Source organism: Crocuta crocuta, unplaced genomic scaffold, assembly GCF_008692635.1.
Source record: "Crocuta crocuta isolate KB4526 unplaced genomic scaffold, BGI_CrCroc_1.0 scaffold1293, whole genome shotgun sequence".
Classification (NCBI taxonomy): domain Eukaryota; kingdom Metazoa; phylum Chordata; class Mammalia; order Carnivora; family Hyaenidae; genus Crocuta; species Crocuta crocuta.
In genome coordinates this window covers 260,536-287,857 of record NW_027531937.1, presented here as the reverse complement: position 1 = coordinate 287,857, position 27,322 = coordinate 260,536, and the positions used below count along the sequence as shown (strand labels likewise).

Below are 27,322 nucleotides of genomic sequence, written 5' to 3'. Positions count from 1 at the left end.
ACTAAGACACTTACTCTTCTTTCTTTACACGTCTATATCCTTCTCCACCAAGAAAAGACTTGGTAGTTTGGTTGACACCTTAGGAGGATGCTCACCAACAGTAATGGCATCGATTTTGGTAACTAGAAACTTCTCTGCACTGCTAATGAAATAGATTTCCTCTTGTGAAACGAAGTCCAAATACTTATTTGCCATATTCTCTCCCTAAAGTTTCTTTTCTTGTTTCTTCTTCCTCTCAGATGATTCGGCTCTGTGTTCCCTGGCACCATAGCTTATAACACTGAACAGATGTTTGGAAGAACTCTATTCCAAGGGCCAGCTACAAGCTATGAGGTAAGGGAAGAGTCAGATCCTTTTGGAAGTCCTGCTGACACTAAGAGTAATTTCTTTTTTCTGAGGTCATGTGAGTGCAAAGGCAAAAGGAGGGATTTCATTTAGTTCCCTATCTGCAACTTATCCAGGTTCATTCTGCCTCAGAAATATTTTACGTGGGAGTGCATTCTTTACATCTGCCCTCACCCCCTCACCTCAGTTTGAGAGTCAGACTGATGAACCCAGAAAAGAGACCCCTCCCCACACCAAATATAATCCAAACAGGGCACTGTTTACATTATACAGGAGTGAGCTTTTGACATGAGGCTTATTTGATATAGAAGATCAAAGATGATCCCCCTTTAAAAGCCACAGTAATTTAGAGATGAAAAGGTAATACAAAGCTGACCCCATACTGCTTGTCTGGCTTTTTGTTGTCTTCTTAAAATCGGCCAATCCGGCTTCTCAGGTAAGGAAGCGCGTTATTGCAGGGAAGGGTCCTCAGCTCCGGCAGCCCCGGTGTGCACTGCACGGGCGGGTTGCCAGGCAACCGGAGACTCAGGAGAGGGTGTGAGTGGGCACTAAGTAGGTTTGTTAACAAACACTAGCGCTCTGGAGGGGGCATGTTTTACATGGCTCAGCCAACTGTTTTTACTTTTTTTCTTAAATAGTTTATTGTCAAGTTGGTTTCCATATAACACCCAGTGCTCATCCCAACAAGTGCCCTCCTCCATGCCCATCTCCCTCTTTCCCATCTCCCCCATCACCATCAGCCCTCAGTTTGTTCTCAGTATTCAAGAGTCTCTCATGGTTTGCCTCCCTCCCTCTCCCAAACTATTTTTCCCCTTCTTCTCCCCCCTGGTCCTCTGTTAAGTTCCTCCTAATCCACCTATACGTGCAAACATATGGTATCTGTCCTTTGTCTGACTTATTTCGCTCAGCATAACACCCTCAAGTTTCATCCATGTTGCTACACATGGCCAGATTTCATTCTTTCTCATTGCCATGTAGTATTCCATTGTACAGATAATTGCTTTTAAATGAATTCTCAGCAAGGGAAGTTAAGGCCAGGAGTTCAAACCCACCTGTTCTGCAGAGCCTCGGCAGAGAGAGGGGAGGGGAGACAAGGAATGTGGGGGGCCAAGTAGAAGGGAGGGCATTCTGAAGAAGGCATCCTGTCTCAATTTAATTTCTTTCAATTTAAAAGGAAAAACAAACTCCCTTTTACACTGTGCTATGGTAGCAAAATTACTCCAAAATACTAATCGGTTTTCAAGGCCCACCCTGAAGATTACAGGCTGCATGAAGCTTTTCTGATTCCTTTGATAAAACACGTCTTTCCNGTGGTCTTAACGAGCATATTAACCATATTCTACCTTGTAGTCCATATACAGGGGCCGGCGTCTGTCTGAATCTTCCTACTGAGCTTACTTCGTACTACCTTTGTAGGCTTTTAAGAATCTAAGATAACAGAAGGGTTTCCTAGGTGGAGAGCTATGCCAGGTTTAGGCAACAGCTTACTGAGGAAGAGGATGCTACTGATACATGATCAAGTTCTACCTCAGTCTTCAAAACTTTAACAAAAAATGAAAGTTTCAGATACTTCTCACTGGAAGGGGACAAAACCTAACCAGAAAATATTGTATTCATCTAATTCATCTAATGAAGGAAGACAATAATACAGTTTGGCCTTAACATACTTAAATTTTTGTTACTTTATAGAAGTTATCTTATATAGGCTCTTTAATATCCAGGCCTCAAAGTGAGTTTGTAGCACTGAAAGTAAGCTACCTTAGCTATAATGTGGTAAAAATATTTGAATACCAGCAGTCCTCTTCAATATAGTTGTCTTTTTTTTATGTTTATTTTTTTGTGTGTGTGAGAGAGAGAAAAAGAGAGCGTGAACAAGGGAGAGGCAGAGAGAGTTGGAGACACAGAAACCTAAGCAGGCTCCAGGTTCTGAGCTGTCAACACAGAGCCTGGTGCGGGGCTCAAACTCACGAGCTGTGAGATCAAGACCTGAGCCGAAGTCAGAAACTTAACCAACCGAGCCACCCAGGTGCCCCAATATAATTTTCTATAAATATGTTTTTTTAAATAAAATATAATCTCTTAACATATAATTTTCCCTATTGTAGTCATTCTTCCTTTTGCATTTTAACCTTGGAAACTGTACTTACACATTTAGATATAATTTACAGGTACTGGTTTTTTTTTAACCTACCTAAATTTATGACCTATGCAGCTTGCTAACTTGCTTGACTGAATATACACCCATGTATCCGCTCAGCTTCCAAATATACTGTTCGACTTTCCACTTTATTACTTTTTTTTACTTGAAATAAAAATGTACTACTACTCCTATATCACTGCCAATGGCAAAACAACAAATTCAGCAATGAATAACGCCACATAAATACTGGATATACCGGACATTGGTTTTGACTGCACGCATATTTCGTGAATCAATTATAAACCAAATTTTCGCTAGCCACCAGAGAACAGAAGTCCATCTTTTATTTTTGTCATTTCTTAATATGAAAAAATGAACCACAGACACTTCTATTTAGTGTGGCTCCCTGTGTAGAAAACATCCACAAAACCTGGACATAGTATGGAGGGCAATGATGTAAAGACAGTGGAAACGGATGGAAGCGGACATGTGAGGGGAAGGGAAGGAAAGAGCTAAATGTGCTGGATCTTGACAGAGGTGGTTGCTACATTTCCTCACACCATACACCTGAAATGTGTAAGCTTTACCATATATATATATGTACGCATTATATATGTATATCTGTTTGAATTAAGACATTAGTTATACCATTATTAAAACATGTATATATAGAAAGCTATGGTTTTAAATGGGCTCTTCGAATGGCAGATAAGGTTTAACACCAACACCTGGCCCAGACAGACATTTATGCTGGGGAAGCTGTTTTCCCTGGGGAACCAAGCGGTCCATTCTAGGAAGGATCGAGGGGAAAGAAATGTGTTGCCTCCAATTACGTTTCCTGCCTTCAACCTCTGTGACACCTCGTCGTTTTTGGAAGTTGCTTTGAACTAATCCTTTTCTTTCTCTTCCTTCTACCAAACCACAGTCTTAGTTAGCAAAAAGAAAATTAGTAACAGATGCATGCTTATTTTTCATGGTCTAAGACCAAGTTTTCTGGACTTAACACAAACATTTTGTCGCCTCAAAGTTCTCTGACTCCACCGAGATGCAGCTGTCTATGCTCTCTCTACAATTCATGGACCAAAAATAGTCTTGAGAAGGAATTTCCAGGAACTGCACTGCAGAATTACCCACCGTATGCTGCTTGTTTTGTATCGTCTCAGAACAAAAAGTTTAATTTCACAGATATTTTGAGAAATCTTTTTTTTTGTTTTTAGACTCTAGGTTCTATTCTGGTCTCAATGATTTTTTTGTTTCTGTAGTTGAAGAGAGACACTGGATTATCCAGTCCTTCTGTTATAACTGGCTGCGGTTCAAAGATAGATGTAGAAGTTGAAAGTCCAGAATATTAATTCCAGTAGTTAGAACTCAGTTGAGGGGAAGACCCAAACATTATTAGTGTAAGTCACGGTGCTGGGCTAAATAATTTGCAACCAAGTAATAATTCTAGTAAGGGATTATGTATGTTTGTCCCGCTATCCCAGATTCTTCTTGAGGTAAAAATGTGAAATCTTTCATCACCCTCAGAGCCAAAAGAGATGACCTTTGCAGAAGGGGAAGAAAAAACATAAGAACAAGGAAGTTCTAATTGCCGTTGTGGTTTAGCCATTAAACACCTACGGGGCCTTGGGCAAACCACTGGATCGTTCTTGGCTGTGATTTCTTCGTTAGTAAAACATGCAGGCTACACTAAATGTGTTCTAAAATCACTGGGAGTCCCCTGCTGCCACCCTTCACATTACAACCTCTCTCTGCCTTCCAGTATATAAGAAGGGCAACCCCCCACCAGCTCAGTAAGTTTGGGCCCCAGACTCAGAATGACCTGGGTTCGAAACCCGTCTGCCCCACTTACCACCTTGTATGACCATGGACAAGCTACTTAACCTTCCTGTGCCTCAGGGCATCTGCAAAACACCTAGAATACAGACCTCACAGATTGTCTGGAGCATTAAAATACACAGTGTACCTACAGAGGCTAGCAGAGTAAGTGCTCAATTAATGCTGGCAGCTGTTACTGCTCTTACACCCAGGCTGGCCTGAACCAGGACCCGCAGGGCAGGCTCGAGGGGGCAAACTGCAACCCCACCTGAGGATAAACCTTTAGCCGTCAGCTCAACAGCCTCTGAGGATACTGTCACTCACAGAGACAATGAGATGGCCTTTTAATGAGCTTCACGCATTGCTCGTGACCAGATTTGTGACCTTCGAGGTCCCCTCCAAGATCTGCAGACCTCATCTCCCAGGAGGCTGCTTATGGCAGGAACTTCTGGCCCTGCTGGGAAAGGCACCCCTAAGACTTCACTATGCAGGCAGTTACCTACCATTAACCACCGGCTAATCCTGCCCAGTCCTCCATCATTATCGAATTCCTGATCCTCACTGGGAGCTAAGCCTTGTGCCTGAACTTCTACATGTCTCGGTTTATCTAAAATGATAATCATCATGCTTCCCTGATTAGGGATGAAGTAAAAGAGGACTGTGAAACTCCCAGGAAAGAAAATAACAATTACATCTGGGGAAATTCACAAAGTGAGATCTAGGGAATACTTCAGGAGGGCTGCATTTTCCATGTTCCTTTTACTGAGGTTCCCTCTTTTTCCTTCCTCCCATGACTTGTACCTGGGACACAGGTCAGCTTATGATGGCCTATGAACCAAATCCCACAGGCTGATTCTGTTTACAATCAAGTTTCATTGGAACTCAGCCACACCCACATGCTGATGGACCATCTATGGCAGCCTTCAGGCTACAGGGACAGAGCGGAGTAGTTGTGGCCCCTGAGCCTAAAATTATTTACCATCTGGCCCTTTACAGAAAGAGTTTGCTCATCTGTGGCCCAGAACACAACTAGTTCAGAGGAGATAGCCAATAACTACTTGGTTACATGAGAATCATCATCATTTTATTTAGTAGCCAACAAATACTTATTAAATGACTCTAAGTGCCAGGCACTATACCAGGTTCTGGAGATAAATGAGCTGGGACTGCAACAGGGAGGGTGACAGACAGGGCCCCAACCCTCAACCCTCATGCTGCATCTGGTTTAGGAAAGGAAGACAGAAAATGACCATCCAAACAGTTATTTATATACAACCGTAATGGGTGCTTACAAGGGAAAAAGTACCAGGCGTAGGAGGAGAATGTAAAAGGAAGACTTCACCCTATTCTCAAAGACTTCTCTGGGAATTGCCTTTCGTGCTGAGACCTGGGATCCTGGATTTCCTGGTTCTGAACCGCCAGGGAAAGTGAGGGTTTCCTGATGATACATGAAATGCACATGGACTTCAGCATGTATTTCATCTTGTGCTAGTCCATCCATCTAGGTATTAGTACCAAGAAACGTGGACTCTAATAAAGTTGAAGACATTTGATTTTTCAATCCCCATAACAGAAATGCCAAGGAGCTACACAGTTTTAAAAGCAACAATGTGAAACTCATAACTCACATTCAGTTGTCAGAGACTAGGGCTCACACATGATCAAGAGACAGTTCTTTAATCAGCTCTGGTTCTTTAAGCACAGAAAAATCAGCCAGATTGAATAATGTTAATTTTCACACTTGGGGAGATGCGACTGAACATAAACAGATGCCTGCGGCCTGGGTGTACTTCTGGCTGTCATGTAGGCTTGACGTTTCTCAGTGCTGTCTGTCAAGGTTGATCGAGTGGTGTAAGCATGCACATGCTCTGCCTTCCAAATTCAGCAAGGCTCAGTGAGCCACGCAGGCATTCTGTGGGAATGTGGCCCATCTCCCCACTGCCCTGAAAGCTGGAAGGTCCTTCCAGGGAATGTGAGCGCTGAAGTCGATGGAGGATGCGTGGAGGCAGGAAGAAGTTTGCAGAATAAATGCATTTTATTAAAGCCTCTGCGTTTCCCGTCACCAGTTATCCCCCAGAGCTCTGGTGGCTAAATGAGATTTATCTATTTCTTTAGAAGAAATGGAGACACAGGGAGATTAAGCATCTTTCTTCAAGTCAATGAGTACGTGAGTGAGAGACCAGGATTCAGGACATGCAGCACCTGAGCCACGATCATTTGCTTGAGCTTGTACCTACAAAACTTTGGGTATTTAGGACTGCACAGTCCTATTAAACATAGGGGTCGTCTTCAAGGAGCATCAGTTCATTCAGGGCAAGAACATTTTCTTGACTTAAATGATACTGCCTTGGCAGGTTTCATGGACAAGTCCTTTCTCTTGCCCAGGCACTGAACTGTGGTGTCTGGAATGGTCTATGGATTGGTCAGCGTGAGCATCTGGCCAGTTGCTACAAAAACCTTAATATACCACAGCCAACTCTCATCTCCAACACAACCACAATGGAGTAAAAGAGAAGGAGTCAAGGGAACCAAAATCAACTCTATTAATACCAACATTCAAGAAAAATACTATAAAATACTACGATCCTTATTAGTAAAAGATTTCCCTTGCCTCAATATCCTCCTACCTGGAAAAAAAGGAGGGAAGGAAGAAGGCAATTTGAGCATTTTCAAGTTGCTTCTATTCTGATAGTTCTTTTTAATAATTTGCCTAATGTCTTAAAATAAGGCATTATTATCTCCAAATATGACTGGGAGATACTGAGCTTAAAAGAACAATTTGATACTGATGCTGCATAAGGATTATTTCCAGCCTAATGTTACAAGGACTTTCCACTTTTATTCATTCCCTCAATACACACTTATCGAGTGCCAGGAAGATAAAAAGGTTCAAGGGCTTGTAGTGCAGGGTGGGGATGGGTACTGTGGATATTGGTAAAGAATGCCTTCTCCCACCTAGAAGAGGAGATCTCTGCCAATAAATTACACCCTTATGGAATGCCAATGGAGTAAACACTGCAGTAGGGGCTCACAAGAAGCTGTGAGCACTGGCAGGCCCAGAGGAGGGGTAAACTAGTATACCCATAACCTAACCTGTCCTTCCTAACGAGGTCTGATGGGAACTCACAACATGAAGTAATGAAAGCCAATGAGGATTGAGAACAATCTCCTCATGCTCTACATGGGTCAACTGAACCGATGTTTCTGTCAGTATAAATTCGGTTTGGTGTTTCACACAAGCCCTTGCAGGTAATACAAACATCTCAGAGGGATGTTCTTGCAGGAAATTGTGTTAGACTCTTTTATAGTCTATAAGAGACAGAAAATCAAAGTACCTGAAACAGGATTTAAGAGTGAGATGATGATTTCAAGTCATGCAAAATGGCAAGTTACTGTTATTTCTAAAATAGGTCGGTCGCACACATTTGTTTTGGTCAATTTCCAAACCCATGAGAATTATAAGAAAAATCAAATCCATACGGTTCTGACTTATGTACACCCATTTTTCAAAAACTTAGACAACTGAATGTCCAAAACCTATTTTTTTAAGAGACACCATTTAACAGCCAGAATCTAACATAGACTGAAGTTTAACCAAATATGTTCAACCTGTAGGGTCTAAAGAACCCTAGAGGGATAGAGAGAAGTTCTTGACACCATGAGACATGAATGGTTTTATCCTGGAATAACACACCTATGCCAGAGTTGAGCTCCCACTCAACCCGAGAACGTAGTGAGATTGTCTCTATCAGTCTAGTTTCCCCACATCTAATATTTTACTTTAGGTTTTCTGGCCTAATGGGATGAGAATTCTGCAGAGCTATCAATTTTCGGCGAGAAAAAACAGTTAAGCAGTTGTACTTACAGAGAAGACAGAGGTAAGAATGACAACAGACATTCCCAGGGCAATGCCTTTAGTGGACCGCGCGGCCCGTCTCTGCCTTTTGTGTGTGCGCATGCGCGAGGGCATACACACCCGCACGTGCGTGACACAAACACATGAATGGGGAAACCAGGGGACCCAGTAAGTTTAAGACGTTAAATAGGACAAATAAGCCCCAGTTTCATGCAGACAAAATAGGGATTGGCTAGATGACCTGTTTTAAGGAGCACTTTGCAAAAATATTTAGAAAACTAAATCAGAAAACCAAATAAAACTCTGAATTCCTAAAAGACAGGAACGCAACACCATGAGGTGATAGAGAAAAAAAACTCCGTGCAGCCACCAAACTCCCAAGTACTTAATTCAGTGCAGTTTTTAAAACCGACAGATTTCACAACCAAGGGGGACTCATTATCACCCTGTTTAATGTTTGTTTCGATCTGAAGAGCTAAGTAGGGACCACCTTGGCAGTCCACTGAGGTCTTCGTCAGGCTCCAACGTAAGAGCAGAGAATTCAGTCCTCAAAGGAAACTCCCCCGGGCAGCAGAGATATTTAGTGATCTGGCCAGGAAGCAGCTTCTCCCTCTATTAGAGAGAGCTTTACAGAAGTCCTACCAACCACTGTACTGCAAGAGTTCCTTGGGTGTTCTTGGACCTAAACTCCTAGACTCAACAAGTACACCAATAAAAAAAAAAAAAATCAAACATACCAGTCTCTACTTTCCCCTTCCCTCCAACATCCCCCTGGCCAAGGCAAGGTGTTTGTCAGAGGCTTGGCAACTTAGCCTTAGCTCACTGGCTTGTGTTACCCAGAGAAGTCACTGCCATTTAGCCTGCAGTCTTTCTTTCTCTTAGCCAAGTGATAGAATCTCAAAAGATTCATCTGAAAAAGATGGCTCCTTTTGTGTGTGCAATGCTTATAACTATGATTACTAAGCATTTAAAAAGCATTCCAGGGGTGCCTGGGTGGCTCAGTCAGTTGGGTGTCTGACTTCAGCTCAGGTCATGATCTCACACTTTGGGGGTTCAAACCCCATGTCTGCCTCTGTGCTGACAGCTCAGAGCCTGAAGCCTGCTTCGGATTCTGTGTCTCGCTCTCTGTCTGTCCCTCCCCTGCTCACATTCTGTCTGTCTGTCTCTCTCTCAAAAATAAATAAAACATTAAAAAATTAAGAAGTATTCCAATAATAGAGTTTCTGAAACAATAGACAGAAAATGGAACACATTAGTAACTATGAAGAGAGCCAGTAATTCATGCCTGCCATTCTGTGCCCACATGCTAAAGCCTGATAGAGGGCACTCACTGCCCATCACCAGCCTTCTGGGTATGTCTGCCCCTACTGTTACACCTGCTCACTTAGCTAGGAGCCGCAGCATGACATAACTCAATGCGCTCAAACCACTCCTCAGTATCTAATCCCAACCTGCTTCTCCTGCTTTTTATTGGTAAAGGGTGACCATCTATCTTGTTGCTCAGTCACACTCCTTTCTCTTTGCTCTATCACTGCCATTACTCAAGTGGTCACGGAATCCTACTAATTTTGTCACTTACTTCTCTCTCCTCTACCCTCCATCACTATTTCTGTTTTAGTTCAGGACCTCTTGTCTAGATACTAAAATATCTGGTAATTAGTTTTCTTACCTCTTACTTCTTTCTCTTTTACTGTGCCTCCCAAACTAGCTTCCAAAATATAAGCCTTGCAAACAGTGAAATCATAAACACATCTGAAGAAAACAGGTAAATATTTTTATAAACTTGGTTAGCAATAAGCATCTCTAAACACGACATAAAACCTAGATGGCATAAATGGGGTTACTTAAAAAAATCTCCTATGACATAAAGAATGCTATAATCAGAGATTAAAAAAACAACGGAGGAAAATATCTGCAACATAGAGAGTAGAGGACATGCTAATTTCCTTAATACACAAAGAGTTCTTACAACTCACTAAGAAAAATAAACCTATCTGCAAATCTGAAATAACATCTCATGTCCACCTCTTGCCACTCCAGGAGAGGAAAAGCTAGTGCAAATAATTATAAAGCCGTGACACAGGCAAGTGTCCTATAAAGTGTCCTAAAAAGACTAGGCTTTGAAAACTTGGTTAGATATTACTGGTAGCAAACCTGCTTCAAATGCCCTGCCTAGATTCAATTACGTTATACATCAACACTGAGATACCTTTAAGCAGTTGAAAACTGCCTCTGGACTTTCTTGTTTATGCCTTTGGAGCACAGTGGGGCATGTTTGCACAGAACAGATCATTCCCTGTAAAGCTAGAGGTCCTCTTTGCCTGCGTTATTAACGTTTTAGCTTTCAACCAGGAGGTTAAAGTCTTCGGGAACATTTCTCAACTCACACAGCACCAAATCTTATTATTCCATCAGCACAGTCTGGGCTGGGAGGCTAGAGCTAATGCCCGTCAGATGAAATTAATTGGCTTTTCCATTTTGACCTGAACTATGTGACAAAATAATATCCCCCAACAAGAAGGCAGAGTATCAGCAGGGTGACATTGTTGACATAACTGCCATAGACACTAAACTCCACCTAGGCACACGGTCATCCAAAACCAAGGTGTTAGAAGAATCCTAAATGCAAATGGTACAGGTGACTCTGATTTTTTTTTTTTTTTTTTTTTTAATGAAAGCTCGGGGGCACCTGGGTGGCTCAGTCAGTTGAGTGTCCGACTTCGGCTCAGGTCATGATCTCACGGTCCATGGGTTCAAGCCCTGCATCGGGCTCAGTGCTGACAGCTCTGAGCCTGGAGCCTGCTTCTGATTCTGTGTCTCTGCCCCTCCTCTGCTTGTGCTCTATCTCTCTCTTTGCCTCTCAAAAATAAACAAACATTAAAAAAATTTTAAATGAAAGCTCAGATGAGATGGTAGATGGACTGCACCCAGAAAAAGAGATAATATTTGTTAGGGGAGTGAGTAATTCACGATGCTGACATAGTTTTTTATGTAAATCTGGAACACAAGCCACTTCACCTACTGCAAGACACCCAAGGAATCGGAGGCAAAATCTCTTGATGGTATTTACTGTCCATTTGCCAAAACAGAATTTATTTTTTTACTAAAAAAAATTTTTTTAATATTTTAGTTATTTTTGAGAGAGAGAGAGACAGCCTGAGCAGGGGAAGGTCAGAGAGAGAGGAAGACACAAAATCCAAAGACAGGCTCCAGGCTCTGAGCTGTCAGCACAGAGCCCAATGTGGGGCTCGAACCCACGAACCGTGAGATCATGACCCTGAGCCGAAGTCGGACACACCCAGGCGCCCCAGAATTTAAAAAATGAAGCTGAGACAAATCAATGGAGTGCTACCATGAGTAAATTTGGGGGAAACAACAGAAATTAAACCCAACCAAACAGTACTGGGAATTAGACAATTTAACTGATTATTTCCAAGCCTTGAAAATGTAGGTCTATACTCAGGGGCTGATCATCAGAACCCCACCATTACACAAGAGATGGCCAGTGTCCGAACACAGCACTTGTTGAGAATCATGATACAGAAATAAATTTGATTTTCTAAACAGCTTAAAAAAGAGTTGGATTTTTATATTTCTGACATGCAATGGAATTGGAGAAATTCAAACCATGACCGATGGTTTCTCAAAACCCATTTGTTTCTATCCTTTGCCTCTGGTAAAATGAATAAAATATTCTCCCAATAAATCTAAAGGCACAGGAAGCCACTGATGATTTTATTCTGCACTGCAATGGGCTCAGTGGCTTTTGGAAACGAGCACCACATATGGAGATATACGATGGGACCCTTCGGTGACTTGAGGCTGCCAGAGGTGGCCAGGCCAGAAGTGCTGAACCTAAGGAGCATAGAACATGCCAAAAAGACCCAATCCCACCACGGACCTCCTTCCCTCTCCCTGGAGGAAAAGAGTTGTGCCTCACTTAAAGTGGTGAGTGCCAGGAAAGACTGTAGTGTTGCTTTTCCGGGGAGGATATCAGAGAGAAACAGAGAGAAACTGCAGGTCAGAAGGACAGAATACACGTTGCTGAAATAATACAAATCAACTTTGGCTTTGTCTCTGGCAGACCTAGGAGGGCCTCCTCCAAGGCCCAAAAGCTTATTTGCTAAATGAACGAACCAGAAGCCAAGAGCCTACTTAGAGACCAGCTTAAAATTAACAAGATTCTTCCCGCAGGCCCCAGTTTTTAAGAATACCAGTGTCAGGACAGAGAAATGTGGAGACTCACTCTGGGAAGCATAAAGCCCCTCCGCGGCTCTGTCTTCATGCCCGTCGTAGTCCCTGCTGGACAGCTGCCTGTTGGCGGTCTCCAGCCGATCTGTGGGCAAAGAGGAAATGGTTACAAGGAAATGCATATGGATCTAAGACACCATCCAAACAAGAAATGACATTCGCAGAGATACTCAGGCAGGAGCCCCAAGCTGAGGAGCTCTGGGGGAGGGCTGGTGTGTTCCCAAGTACCCAAAGGAACGTCTTCACATGGCACGTTGGGTGCCTTCATGACATCTAATGTCAGGGTCAGCAGCTGGGGAGGCAGCCAAGCCCAGGTTCTGAGAAGAACTGCATCCCTCATCGCTGCCTTCGAGCCAGCAAACCTCTGTCTTGAAGTCCCTTTAAAGGGGTTAAGTCTCCTTAGCCTCAAACCCAGCCCTAGTCTATCCCTCACCACCAGCCCTGTGGTTAGCCAGGGACAGCTAACAAATGGAAATAAGAGTTCAATAAATACCAATTTTTTTTTAAAAAAGTCAAAATGACCTAATGGATAAAGAGTCTAGCTACTGAGTTCCATGTCTGCTCAAACCAGTTGGTTAGTCTTCATTTTTTCAGTGAAACAACTCAGTCTAAGAAGTCTTTATTGGACGTACATGGTTCCCAAGACAAAAGGATTTGTAGGAATAGGAAAGGAAGACTCTAGGTACTGAAGACCACCACCAGGATGTTACTTTGACAGATAAGGCAATTGAAAAATGGTTTAGTTGACTGAAAGACAAGGAAATTTTTATGGGTTAAATCATTCTGTGTATGGGAGACTGCCAAGATCTGCTGCAGGAGGCTTCCAGGTCTCAGGGAGTTTATATATATCTACAGTTTGTCACAACTGCGGGCTTTTTCTTTCCCCTCCAAGGGGGATGCTGTCTAGCTCTGTTGTCTCTACTATATCTAGCAAGTGTTGAGTGGTGGCTTTCAAAGAATGCCACCAAATGACTCAGCCTGATGTGGGAAGGGTTGCGCATTCAACATTGGTCTTTTCAAACATCCTCCTTTGTGTGGTCACAAATCACCGCTCAGCACTTTTATGTTATTATTTTTAAAATTGTGAAGTTATGTTTTTATTTTTGTTATTATTTTTAAAATTGTGAAGTTATGTTTTTATTTTTATCTTACTGAATAAATTTGCCATGGACGGTGAAGTAGTTTTAAAGCAGAGAAGGAGCTGTACACACACTCCCTCCCTTTCATGGGCTCATGCACAGAGGCCGCCATTTCTCAGGCCCAGTGTTGCAACCCCACAACCCACAACCTGCAAACAAGAAAGGAACAATCCTGCTCTTTGAGCGCCCATGCCCCAGGTGGTTGGACCTTCCAGGACTATTGGACACAGTGTGGACCTGTAGCCAGGCCACCAATTGTAGGGAAGTCTAGGGCAGAGAGCAAGTGCGTGGGGCTGGACATGCCTCGCAGGTCTCTGTTGAAATCATGAAGTCTTCGGATCTCGCCTTCCAGTTTGTTTCTCATCGCCTTGTCCAGCGATTCTCGCTTGGTAGTGGACTTGACCAGGCTCTCATAGGCTTCTGAAATCCTCTGAAGTTCTTTTTCAAACTGAAAGAAAGAAGTGGCATGAAAGTAGGATTCCCAGCATGCCCACGGGTGCCTGTTACACTGATTTTTTGACATTTGGAGTGTGAAGGCTCTGTCTTCGGTGCGGCCTGTCTGCCCCTCCAGTTGCACACCTCCCCAAATGTATAATCAGTTCCACTCCCCCTCTGCCCTCCAAGGGCCATGTCAGGACCGTGTAACAGCAGGTTCACGAGGCTGGCTGGACAGCCCATTGTCACCTTATAGAAGTTTCTCTGTACAATTACCAGGAAAGGGTGAATGTGACCATAACTTCAACCTCCTATATTTTGTATAGCAATTCAGAATTATTTTTCTTCTCACTTTAGGAAAAGGAAAAGTATTAATGTACAGAAAAACTAAAGGACCACAACTAGAACCCACATTTCCAGGCTACAAGTGTAGGGCTCTTCCAGAGCCCCTCCTACCCAGCCCCAAAGGAACATCAAATCACACAAGGGAGGGATCATTACTCAGCATGTTGACCCTTTTGTCTATGAACTTGTCTGCGTAAGGACAAAGGACTCAGCTCTAATTATATATAAATGCACCAAAGAAAACCTCTTTATATGAAGAAATTGAAAGATATGGGGTTAAATCCATTCTTTTTCCATTTTTCACAAAGTCAAGAGCTGTGCCTTTAATCTCTGGGCATATGTAAGTCTGGAACAAGTAGCTGTACCTGCTCTAACAGGACTCACCTGTAACAGCATACTTTCCAGGTAGGTATCAACAACCCCATTCTATTGCTACGTAACATACATGCAGGGGAAGGGGACGTGGAACCTTGATGAACTGCTGCTCGGAGCCGGAAACAGAGGCCCAGTGGGAAGGGTTGAAGCACTAGCGCCCCTCACTGGGCACCAAGAGACCTGCACCATGTTTTCGGTCCCTCCACATGAGACCTGTCACCATGAGCCAGGCACCCTAACTGCCTGTACTTCAGCTGCTCTGATCAGAAAGTCCCAGCTGGGACCCCTATAAATAATGCATGTCCTGACATAACAGACATCTACTGCACATTTTCGATGTGTCCTGGTGCCAAAGATACAGAAATTAGTAAGATAATTCCTGCTCTTTGGGAGCTCACAGTCTAAGCGTTGGCCTCTCCCCAGACACGTGTGGGGATGAGGGGTGTGGTGGTTCTGTAATGCTCTGACAGCCTAGAGATAAAGTCATTGATTTTGCAGGGGTGAGAAATGGTTTCTTTAAAAAAGAGAGCGGCTTTTTAAAATGCGTCTTGAAGGATGCACAGGGCTTTGTCAAGCAGAAAAGGCCAAATGGCTTTGGTGTTGTCATCAGAAGACAGGGCGGGAGCCACAGCACAGGGCCATGAGAGAGAGCGCATGTCTCTGACAGGACAGTAGTCCAGGGATGAGAGCAAGACGTGAGGGTGGGAGAGAGGCCCGATGGAAGGACTTCAGGGGTGAGGGGGCATTACAGGGCTAAGGTGGCCTGGGGAGCAGAGGGTTAGCTAAGCAGCTGGGAAGTATGACTTTATCTAAGGCTTTATGGAGATACATCTAAAGGGGAGGTGGGGGGGGAGGGGAGGGAGAGGAAGCAGAAAACAAATCCAGGTAAGAAGCTAAGATAAATAGTTCAAGGACAGATGACAAGGGCAGGGACTACAACTAAAAAGACAAATTCCAAAGACACCGAGGAGTGGAGTCAACAGGCCTCAGAGAGTGGTCAAGATGGCGAAGGAGAAGGAACTCAAAAGATGACACAGACATTCAGACCAGAGAAGACAGAGTAACAAGACTGAACCAAAGTAAGTGATTCTAAGAGAAACAGGCTTAGCAAAGCAAGGAAAGTGGCCTAGTTTGGGACCCGCCGTGTCTGAGGTGCCTGCAGAACACCAGGCAAGGATTTCCAGGTAGGGGGTGGAGACGCAGGTCTGGGAGCCAGGAGAGCGGCTCACTCACGGTGTCCAGATGACAGCTGATGTCATCAAGTGGGGACCACTTAGGGAGACCATCGGAAGATGACAGGGTCAAGGAGGGGATGTCAACCCTGTGCAGTAGGTGGGGCAGAGGAGCCACTGGGCAAGAATGAAGCCGAGGGTGCCACAGACTTAAGAAGAGAGAATGTGGCCGGTGCACCAGAGGTTACAATGAAACCCAGAAGAGGATGGAGAGGCTGCAGAGCCTCAGGGCTTCTGCGAAGTGGAGGAGCCACATACCAAGGCCCCTCTGGGCACCATCTTAATCTCCCAAAGGCCTCTTGCTACCAGAGTCAATTCTTTCATGGTCCCCTCATTTCAATGGGCCTTTCTGTTTCTTTCAAAGACATCAAGAACTGTTGGGAATGTGGCAGTTGACAGAAAAGAGCACATCCTGACTCATATTCCTAGCCCTCCTCCAAATTATGTTCCTTCCTTTTAATTTTGTTCACAATAGAGTTAGCTTTGAAACATACCACCATTTCTATGCTAATTTCATCTATAAAAGATGGCCTTTGTTTTCAGACAGATGGGCATGCCTCGGGGACAGTCCCCTTCAGGGCCAGAGGGCATCACCTAGTGTTGGGGAAGCCTAGAGGCGCACAGACCCTGAGGTGCCCACCCTCAGGTGCTCAGCACTTTTAAGTCAAGGACAAGAAGGAAGCCGTCCTCAACTACACTGGCCACTAGAACTTCCCTCCAGCTGATTACACAGACTCTCATCTGCTGGATTCACCTGACTGGAATTCAGTTGTGCATATGTTTTTTACATCTCTGATTCTGATAGGGAAAAATTATGTTACAAGATGACCGACAGGAATGATAGGGGAATTCCAGTCCCCGCCCAAAGACTCCCTTTTCCAGGTTCTTCTTGCCCTGCTTGCCGCGTGAGCCAAATTACTACTAATGCGAAAGTAACAGACTATAAATTGTCCCCCATGCTTGCGTTTGGGGCTCAGACCTCTGGAAAGTGATTTCCTCTGAGCCCGCCAGTGTGAAATAAACCTCCTGCCTTCCAAGATCTCCGAGTACCACTTTGTTCTTCCACCAAGTAATCCAGACCAGATTCCGTAACAATTTGACTATCAACTCCTTGAGTGCAGAAAATGAGCCCTTACAGCCCTAAAACTCTGCCCTGCCCATGACAAAAAAACAGAGTGATGAATTAATTAACCTTTAAATGTTATAATTTCCTACAGACAGACCTGGGCACTGATGAACCATACCCAATCGTGGATTCCTTTCTTTCATTGAAAGAGCTTTCCTCTGCGTACTGTAAAAAGAAAGTAACCACAGGATCTCTGTGACAGCATGGTTTGCTATCTTAAATACTAAGCAATTAAGAACTGGGATACTGTTCCTCGATGGTAGCTACCAAGTGAGAAGGGCAAGGGTCTTGGTTCAGTACAAGCTATTTCCTGATGGAGACATTAGTCTCCTTCAGAGTGGTTAGGGAGGACAGAGCTATGACTCAACGCAGGAAGTTCAAGAGACACAGCTTTTGATTCAACGTAAGGGAGAATTTCCTAACTACGTTTTCCAGAAGGATGCCCAGTAGGGAGCTTCTCTCCTGTGTAGGCATTCAAGTAAAAAGTGAGAACTCTCCTTTCAGGGACACAAAGCAAGGATTCCTAAAGGGTGGGAAGCTAGACTAGAATCATTTTAAGAATTTTAAGTCTAAAGCTCTATGATTTGACCGCACTGCACACTCCTTCAGAATGGGCACCACATACCCCCCCGCACCCCGTGTCCAAAACATCTGAATCCTCCTGATGTTTGTCAAAGACAAAGGGAAGGTTGGACAGGCTATACAAACACTTGGGCTAGTGATCGTCCAAGTACGATCCTCTGAAGACAGCCCTGGGTTTGCCTTCACGACATCTGTTTTCCCTTCCAGCCAGGTATCAGGAAGCTCTTGGGCCGAGCCGCAGAGCCCCAGAAAGCACACAGAGTGATGCTCCTGGCCCCAGACACAGAACTATGAGCAGACTAAGAAGCCCGGAGAAAATCTCAGCCACTCCAAGCTCTGGCATCTTCCCTGAGCACTTTCGTGTGCACAGCCCAGAAACCCACAGGACAGACTGGCCTGCCATCCAAGCTGCAGACAGCCCAATCACAGCGCTATTGCACTGACCGAAGAAGAGGGTCTTTGCTAAAGCAAGCCTAGGGCTTTCCCTTCAAATACCCGGCCCTTTCCCTTCAAATGCCCATCTGTGCCCTGATGGCTTCTGAGGCCAACCTTCTCAACAGCCCACAGTGCTGCTGGAAACTCTGTCCACTAATTAGGTTTCAGGGAAACTGGGAGGAAAGAGAAGCAGAATGAGTGACCAAAAGGAAAAACTAAAAACAACCGCTCTTCCTGGGGGTCCTCAACCATCATTCCAACACCAACAGTGATAATCACCACCTTGTGCCTCTCTGGAAACAGGGTCTTCCTACCTAGGCTGCGCTCCGGCAGGCTCTGCATTTAGTTGTTCTTTCCTGCTGTGTTCCCAGCACAGGATGCAGAGGCTAAGCCCTGTAATTAAAAATGCATCTATTTCTGGTTTTGCCCTTACAATGAATCTCTGCAAGTGCTCCCAATGCTGCGAGGACCCCAGGCTGGATGTTCTTGCCGGCACAGGGCGGCCACATCCTACGGCACAGTTCACATCTCCACCCAAAACAGGGTCATCCTCACTGCGAAGTGAGGTCGTCACCTCATCCGACAGTCCTCTCCCCAGACCTGCTGACAGACAGCCAAGCAGTGCAGCCGATGCGGAGGCAAGACCTTAGAGACACAAGCCACTCAATGTGAAGGCACAGCTTCCAGGCAGCCCATGTATCTCTTGGTCCTAGCTGTCAACAACAGCTGGGGAGCTGGTGATGAATACAGCAAGTATCCACCAAAATCTGGGTGTTCAAACTGGCAATTCCAGTTTGACATATGCCTGATAAATGACACGTAATAATTATAGAACCATTTATAATATTCAAGGGACTGAAGGAGTTTTGAGTTCCAGAAAGGAAACAGCTTTTGATGTTTCCTTTCTCAGTCATCAGAATCCTTTTGGCCGCAAAGGTGAAGAATCAACCCCTGTGCAGGGAAACGGAGTCACCAGGAAATTGACTTTGTTTTTCAAAACAGAAATGTGCAGTGAAATTAAGAAAGAGATGTTTGTGGGGCGCCTGGGTGGCTCAGTCGGCTGAGCCTCCCACCCTTGATTTTGGCCCAGCTCACAAAGCCAGGGTCATGGGACTGAGCCCTGATTAAGATTCTCTCCCTGTCTGTCTGTCTCCCTCTGCCCTGCTGCCCTGCTCTCTCTCTAAAATAAATTAAAACACACACACACACACACACACACACACACATACCCCCCACAAAGCTATTCATGTGAAAACTAAACTGTCCTCAGCTGGCTCTGTATAACTCCCGGACACGTCTGCCACAGGGCTTCATTAGGGAGAAGAAAGAACTAGTTATTTCCCAGGAGGGGCTGAGCAGCGCCCCAATGTTCAGACTGCACCTAATGCCAAGGTCAGAAGCAAGCTTGGACCTGAGCAGTGACTTAGAGCCAAGGCCACGAGACAGCACGCTTGTTTCCCAGCTTCTAGGGTCCGACCAGGGTGGGAGTGAGGCCGCCATCTTCAGGCAGCCCGTTCGTTTCTGGCTCTCATCTTTTCCTGCCAGGAAAGGCATTCAGAGCTCCCTGAACCAAGTCTGGTCTTGACTGCAGGAAGCTCCAGACCCCTTCAGTGGAAGCTCCACATAAACGTGCTGGGGCAGATTCTGTCTGTGAACATTTGCCCCATCAAACCCAATGCTCCCTGCTGGGTACCGCCAAGAAATCAGACGCACCGACTACTCTGAAAGCCTGACTAGCGAAAAAGTCTGCCTTACTTGAGAGGTAAACATGAAATGGGCCAACCAGGAGCATTAACTGTCATATGGAACCAAACAGCAATGCTCCGGTAGTCAGGCAGGGTTTATCTTCCTCCCTTTTCTATTCGTAAGAGCCCCTGATTGTCCAGGACAGAGCCAGGTGCTCAGACTTTGATAAGATCACTCCCACCACAGATGCCCCCTTGCTCCGGAAAGGAAGCTAGTGCCCTGTGGCTCTGCTAAAACAGCCCGTTGCTCCTGCCCCCTCACCTCTTCTGTTCTACCGCAAGCATTTCCAGTGCGGACCGTGGGGGAGCATCACGAAATCACTGCCTACCACAGTTCATCTTGCTGAACAGTTTCCTGACCGTGGCTCTCAGCTTACGCCCTAAGAACGAAGGCCGCCACACCATTATTCCCACTGTCCACCTGGGGAAATACTAGCCACCTCTGAGTCCCAGGTCCAGGGCCACCCCCGCTGTACCTACTGCAACCACCTGACACCCTACGTTACAGCAGGTGTTAGCTTAGGCAACTCCCCCCCTTTTGGACTGTAAGCTCCTCCAAGGCAGGGCCCGTGTCCTCTCTATCGTCTCCCTAAAGCTTTGCACAGTGCCTGGCATACACGGGGGTCACTGCTGGCCAGTGAGTCAGCAGCGGGGAAGCAATTCTGTCCCTTCCCCTCTCCTTCCTTCCGGAAGCCACCTACCTTATGGAGCTTGTCGGCATTGTCGTAGTAACCCTGAAGCTCCTGGTGCAGCACACGGTTCTCCTCAGTCAGGATCTCCACCATCTGCTGGGCTCGCTCCACGATGGCGAACGCGTCGGGCCCGAGCTGCTGGCTGGGGGAGGCGGCGGGCGGGGGCTGCGGGGCCGCCAGGGTCATGGGAAGCGCGAGCGGCACGGACACGGAGTGCAGCGGCCCGCCGGTGGACGGGTTCTGGGAGGACATCGGGCTGTGCGGCTGCACTGTCGACGGGAAAGGGAGCTGGCAGGGGCGGCTGCAAGGGAAGCGGACACCGGTCATCACACCCCAGAGAAACAGGGGGGAGGGGGAAGTCGCAGCAAGACGCGTCCTAGCCACTGGCCTGGGCTACCAGAGGCGATTGGTGCACGTCTCCGTGCTGGTGACAGTAGGGTGGGTTAGGTCCTTCACCAGCAGGCATTTAATGTGTTCTCCCTCTGAACAGCACTGTGCTCGTTGCGCGGGATACAAAGTCCCTGCTCTCGAAAGGCTTACATGCTCAGGGACAGAAGCTGATCAGCCAGGTATTGCAGAGTTGTGTGACCATAAGTGACCTCGAGGCTAGTTTGTACTGAGAGGTCAGGGAGGGAGACATGGGTGCTTGAGTTGAAGTCTGAATGAAGGAAAAGAAGGACCCTGGGGAAAGGAGGAGGAAAAGGAATATCCCAGGTAAGGAATCAGCTAGGGCTCGGGACCCAAGTCAGGATTCAGCACAAGCACCAATGAGGACGAGAGAGAGAAACAGAGAGAGACAGAGAGAATGTGTGTGTGAAGTTATGGAGCACAGTCAGCACAGTCAGCAAAAGCAGTGCCAGATATGACCAGAGCCATGAGTAAAGGGCCTTTGTAAGTCAAGGCCAGCACTTGGTGTAGACCATGGCCGTGGAGGAGCTGCCCCACTGACAGCCCGCAGACAGGATGCACAGTGGCAAGAATGCATGAACGGTGCCCCCAGGGAGGCCTGAGCGTGGTCTAGGTGAGAACCATCAAGTCTCACAGGGCAGCAGCAGAAGAGAAACCATGGATGGATTTGGGGTATGTCTGGACATGTCACAGACAGAAAGAAAGTGAGGAAAATTTAAATTACTCCTGGGGGCATCTGGGTGACTCAGTCAGTTAAGCATCTGGCCCTTGATTTTGGCTCAGGTCATGATCACATAGTTTGTGGGTTCGAGCCCTGCATGGGACTCCTGGCTGACAGCATGGAGCCTCTCTCTCTCCTTCTCTCTCTCTGCCCCTTCCCTTCTTGTGCCATCTCTCACTCTCAACATAAACAAAGATTAAAAAAATAAATCCTAGATTAGGGGCTTTACACAAATGGACAGAGGTACCATCCAATGAACTGACAACTCTTGGGGGGAAGAGACGAACCTTTTGTTTTGATTGACTAGGATGAGGAGGTCTCGGGGTCTTAGCCACGTTATCAAGATGGCTCAAAGCCCGGGCACTAGCTCCTCTATCTGAAAATTTGAGCTGCGCTCTCTGGCTTCACCCCCTAACAATCCCCTCCTCACTGTTCTGTTACCCAGTCCATAAGAATTCATCGTATTTTCTCTCAGCCTGAGCCAAGGACTCCTACCAACAACTTGTGTAGGTATAATCACAAAAGACAGTCTTGGTGGCTAGTTCTCCAAGCACATCTGCCTCTCCTCTGCAGACTCAGGTGGACAAGTTTTCTTGTTGAGCTCCCTAACCTTTAGGACACAGTCTGGGAACTGGAGTGAGAAGAATGGTCAGCAACCCTACATCACCCACATTCTGTATCACAGGGCAGGGGCCTCTGGAAATCCTGCTACTTCCAACCCTTGACACTTATCCACTGTCACCTCCCCTTACTCCTGGCCAGCTGGAGTCAAAGCCCCCACTTTCCGCAGGAGGCCACGTGGCCTTCTATTTTCCTTCTAAGTACACTTGCTGGAATGTTTTTGGGCCCCGTCAGGTTCTGTATTGCTTATTTTGTAAGTGTGCCTTGTAATCAGGAGTCCTCTGAACGCCGACTCCTGGCACCTATGTGTTAAACTCTAGAAGAAAATTTGAGAAGGGTCACCTTAGCCCTTCCTACATGGATATGCAGACATTCATAAAGATGACCTCAGGAGAAATTCAACAGAGCCCAACAACGTGACCTACCACAAGCCTTGGTTTGGTAACAAACACAGAGCTTTGCACCTAGGCTCGGAAGGGATCCCCCAACTAGGTTTCCGTATGGCTTCAGTCAGGAAGCCCCTTCCACTTCCTGTTGAAACAGCTGGGATCTAAGTTCCCCAAGGCCTGCTGGAGAACCATGGAGCTCAGTCTGATTCTTTATTCCTTAAGTGGGCTCCACCTTCCAACCATCATCAGGGGCGAGACGTAAACCATCCCTCCCCCTCCCTCTCCATACCTGTTACATCACTACCTGCCCATCTCTTGGGAAATAAAACACTTCTGCGTTTTGATGAATTTGTGCCCCTTCCACACTGAAGCATGTACATGACTGTGTCGTCCTGTGTGGATGAGGTCCAACTCCACGGCAAGAATGAAAAGGCCCTGAGTGCCATTCACAAGGCCCAGCTTTCACCCCAGATTACAGGAACTCCTAACAGGTATGGATTCCCGCCCCCCCTCCCCAAACCCCAGATCTGTGACTGAATAAGGCATTCCTGCAGGCTGGCTGAATCCTACAGTGCGCTTTTCATGGAAAAATTTTGCCTGGGCAAGAGGCAAAACACCACACGTTACACCTGCCTCGACTCAAAGGCAGACACCTGTTCCCAGCTCCAAGTACTCCCTTCACACTTTGTCCAAGGCAAGGGACAAATGTGGCGTGTCTCCTTGGAGCTGAGGTGGGTACAGAGGAGCCTGCAGCCTTCTCTCCAAACCATGGGGCTTCCCTTTGACCCAGACAGCTTTCAACTGGGGCTTCTGTCTTTTAACATGTATCAAACTCTGGGATTTGAGACTCACTCTGGTCAAGGGTGGGCTTATCTTCTCATCTTTCTCTGATATACGACAAAAAGTAAGTGTTTTCTGAGTGCCAGCCTAAGTTATCTATGATGGTGACTAGTAACCTGAGTGGCAATTCAGGACAAGAGTGTTTGCCAAAGTTAAGCGACAGAAAAGAACTTACTTTTTCAAAATGGGAACTCTGCTACTAAAGAGAACATTGGCCTCATAAATAACTCAGTAACACATTACAATGGATGAGGTGCAGGCAGGTCAGCAAACTTCTATTCCTTAGCTCCACTACTCAGCCAACGGGTTGGTGAGCTCAAAGATCTGTACAAGGCAGATGTGGGCTTAGTGCAAATAAGGGGGAACAAATGTTGGGACAGAACAGGAAAATTTCACATGAGATCATACCAGAAATGACCTATCCTTAGCTTACAAAGATAATGCTGTTGATTGGCCATGACCCTAGCAATGGGGACACAGAGGAAAGGGGAAAAGACAAGATGGGAGCCAACAGTTATGGAGAAACACCTGCAAACAGAATGCTATGTGATGGTGATCCACTTGTGAGCCTACTTCCCCTGTAGGCTGTGAAGTCAGAGAGCCAGCTGATTTGACACCATGTGTCTTGGTTTCCTGGGACAATGCATGACTTAGTTCAATGCTAAAGGACTTAAGGAGTTAACAGTATGTCTAAAGACCAGCACAAAGCAAGCACTGGTCGAATAGTTACCTATTATCACCATTACTATTATCACCTGAATCCCACAGCCCTTAATACAAATCCCAGCACCAAACATGGCATGCATAAGTCTCAATAATTTTTCTGTGATGGCTAACATTTATTGATCATTTTTTTGCATTTTTTGTATTTATAACTGCCTTATAAAATAGGTATCAATGTCAGACTATTTAGATGAGAAAAACCGCGCAGGATGGTAACTTATAGAACATAACAGAGATAACAGGAACATAAAGGAGAGCTATGCCCTGGCTTTTTGTTTCCAGAGTCCATGCAGTTCACTATTTCCCTATACTGGTGAGAGCAGGGAGGGAAGGCAGCCACCCTTGGGTTCTTTGCTCCTGGGTTCCTGTGGCCCCATCAGAGCAACCACACTATGGGGTGTCCATGATTCACACCCTAACACAAAAGCATCAAAGCGTCTGCAGGCTCAAGCAGCCTAGGGGAAGCAGGAAGGCTGGAAATCTGACTCTGAGTTGTTCTCTTGGACTGTTACTTACACTCAACTTTATTAGCTTTCACGGGCTAATGTTCTGACTACAGAGAACATTAAAGTAGCACTTATTGGGGGTCTATGCTATCTGAGAGGCACCACATTTCATCACCTTACTTAATGCTCAAAACCTGAGGCAGGTACCACCAACAGGTCCCGCTCCTTTCTGAAGGAATGCAACAGCCTTGGAAAGTGACCTTTTTCCATCTGCTACCGAAATGACCAGTTACTTAAATAGGTCTGAGCAAAGCTGAAAAAGCCTCTTCTCCCTAAGTCCACATCCAGGTATTAAAAAAGAAGAAGAAAAAAAAGAGTCATAGCATTTAAAGAGTGACATCATGACAAAATAGGGGTCACATAGAGAAGCCTGGTAGACTGGCCCTCCTTCATCGATGACTCTAGACCACACTGCACGTAGCCTCACCCCAGAATCTGCACCCATCCCTTTCCTCCAAACTTACAACCTGCCTAAATCCCAATCCTGGCAACATACAATCACTGGACCACATCATGTCTTTTGTTCTCCCAAATTTTTATTTAAATGTAATATTATTTAATTTTTCATCCATGAGTCTTTCCTCCCAAATTGTTAGCGTGCATATTTTTTGAGGGTAGAAAGTTATGACTTCTACTAAGTCGGTGCTCCATACATTTATGTCAACTGATTTGGTCCCCAGGCCCAGGAGCAAGCTGGGAGACCATACATGCTTCATGCTGCTTTCAAATAATGGCTGAACCTACAACATTACATTATTAAAGAAGAGACCTCTGGTGTTTAGATTGGCTCTGGGTAACTGGTACTGGATAGAATCTCAAATCACGAGATTGCCAATATAATAAATAACACGGCTCTGTGCCACTGCCCTTCTTACATAGTTGGAGTCACAAAATGCAGCTCAAAATGGGAGTGACAACATTATTTGGATTGGGGAAAGAAGGTCATTGGTGACATCTAACCAACAGTCCATTCATTCCTCTGTGCACAGAGCAAACCTTCACAGACAAGCTTATTTAAACTTTCGTATTTAATTTACACTTGAACGTAAATATGCCACATTAGCATTTTACGTCAACTGTATCACTCAATTCTTACAATCTTGGGCATTCACTGATCTCATGCCACACATTATCCTACTGTTAAAGCATGCAAACTTCAGGATTCACAAAGCAGAGACTTCAAGTCCTGTGCAAAGCGTAAAAACGGGCTTTGACCCCAGGGTCTTGAAATCACCCTCCTTGCACTACACCAGGGCTCTCATGTTAGTACAAGAGCGCACTACTCCTTAGTATGGGGTATTCTTTTTCTGCTTCTGCTTCTTTTCTAACCATGTACCAGTGGAAGAGTTTTTAACTTCCTCACCTTTAAATGATGATGATAATAACCACCTCACAGGGTGGTTGTGAGAATTTAGTGAGATAAGGAATACGAAGCATTGTACACAATGTCTACCTTTAGGGAAGTACTTAATACCTGTTAGCCTCTGTTGTGATCACCCACTGCCAAAAAGCGTTAAGAGAAAGGCAAGAAGTACCACCCTTGAGTGTCCCTTCCTCTTCAAACACCACGTCCCTAATCCTCAAGCTAAGTAAGGGATCAAAGCACACTCCAGCACCACAGAATCTCCCACTTCTGAACAGCTTTCCTGCGAGAGGATGTCAAGGTGGTGTCTGGACGCGTCAGGGCATTCTCTCTCGGACACGGGGTCTTACATCGTTCTGGGTGCTGTCCCAAAGAGAAGCCAGGAGCTACATGGGCTACCAAACACCTGAAATGTGGTGAGTCTGAACGGAAATATGCAGGAAGGGTAGAATATGCATCAAAATCCGAGGATTTGGGAGAAGATATGTAAAACAGCTCATTAACAGTTTTTTTTAATGATGATTACCTGTTGAAATCACAGTAGTTTTAGCTAACTATAACATGTTTTTAAAGATAGGTTGTTAATGGGTTAACTAAACCAGGTTTGAAAATTAATTTTACTTGTTTTCTTTTAACTTCTGAAAACTGTGGCTGCTAGAACATTTTAAGTAGACATGTGTGGCTCACACTGTACTTCTGCTGGACAGCACTGCTATAGAACATGCTACACCTTCACCAAAAATGAGAGAATTCCAGAATTCAGTGACCATCAGAGCAATTCATGCCAACAGACCAGCAGCCCCCTCTCTGCTGTCCCCACATCCCCAAGCGGCAAGGGTGATCAGCAAGCTCTATTCAATATATGAAACTATACGTTCATCTGTAATTAGGCCATCCCGTGAACATTTAACAAATCTGGCTTGTGTGATGGACAAAAATGTTTCAAAACGTGATACGAAAATAAACATCAGTGGATAAATGGACGGAAGATGTGATCAAGGGAATTCAAAAGAGAAAACACAGGGGTGCCTGGGTGGCTTAGTCGGTTAAGCGTCCGACTTTCGCTTAGGTCATGATCTCGCGGCTCGTGGGTTCGGGCCCCACGTCGGGCTCTGTGCTGACTGCCAGCCCAGAGCCTGGAGCCTGTTTCAGTCTGTGACTCCCTCTCTCTCTGACCCTCCCCTGCTCACGCTGTCTCTCTCTCTCTCTCTCGAAATAAATAAAAACCTTAAAAA

At 45.5% G+C, this 27,322-nt stretch overlaps 1 protein-coding gene across 5 annotated transcripts in view; it reads right to left on the bottom strand.

Annotated features, from left to right (window-relative positions):
- AMOTL1 (angiomotin like 1) overlaps positions 1 to 27,322 on the bottom strand; it is a 154,614-nt gene that overhangs the window by 31,561 nt on the left and 95,731 nt on the right. For all 5 annotated transcript variants that reach the window (XR_013337789.1, XM_077775031.1, XM_077775032.1 and 2 more), the window contains 3 exons: positions 20,526 to 20,817; positions 13,853 to 13,997; positions 12,406 to 12,495 (listed from right to left, as the gene is read on the bottom strand). Coding sequence is in view for 4 of the 5 variants with exons in the window: in XM_077775031.1 (XP_077631157.1) it covers positions 12,406 to 12,495; positions 13,853 to 13,997; positions 20,526 to 20,817 (527 nt within the window). In the remaining variant the exon portion in view is untranslated. The remainder of the gene's footprint in view (positions 1 to 12,405; positions 12,496 to 13,852; positions 13,998 to 20,525; positions 20,818 to 27,322) is intronic.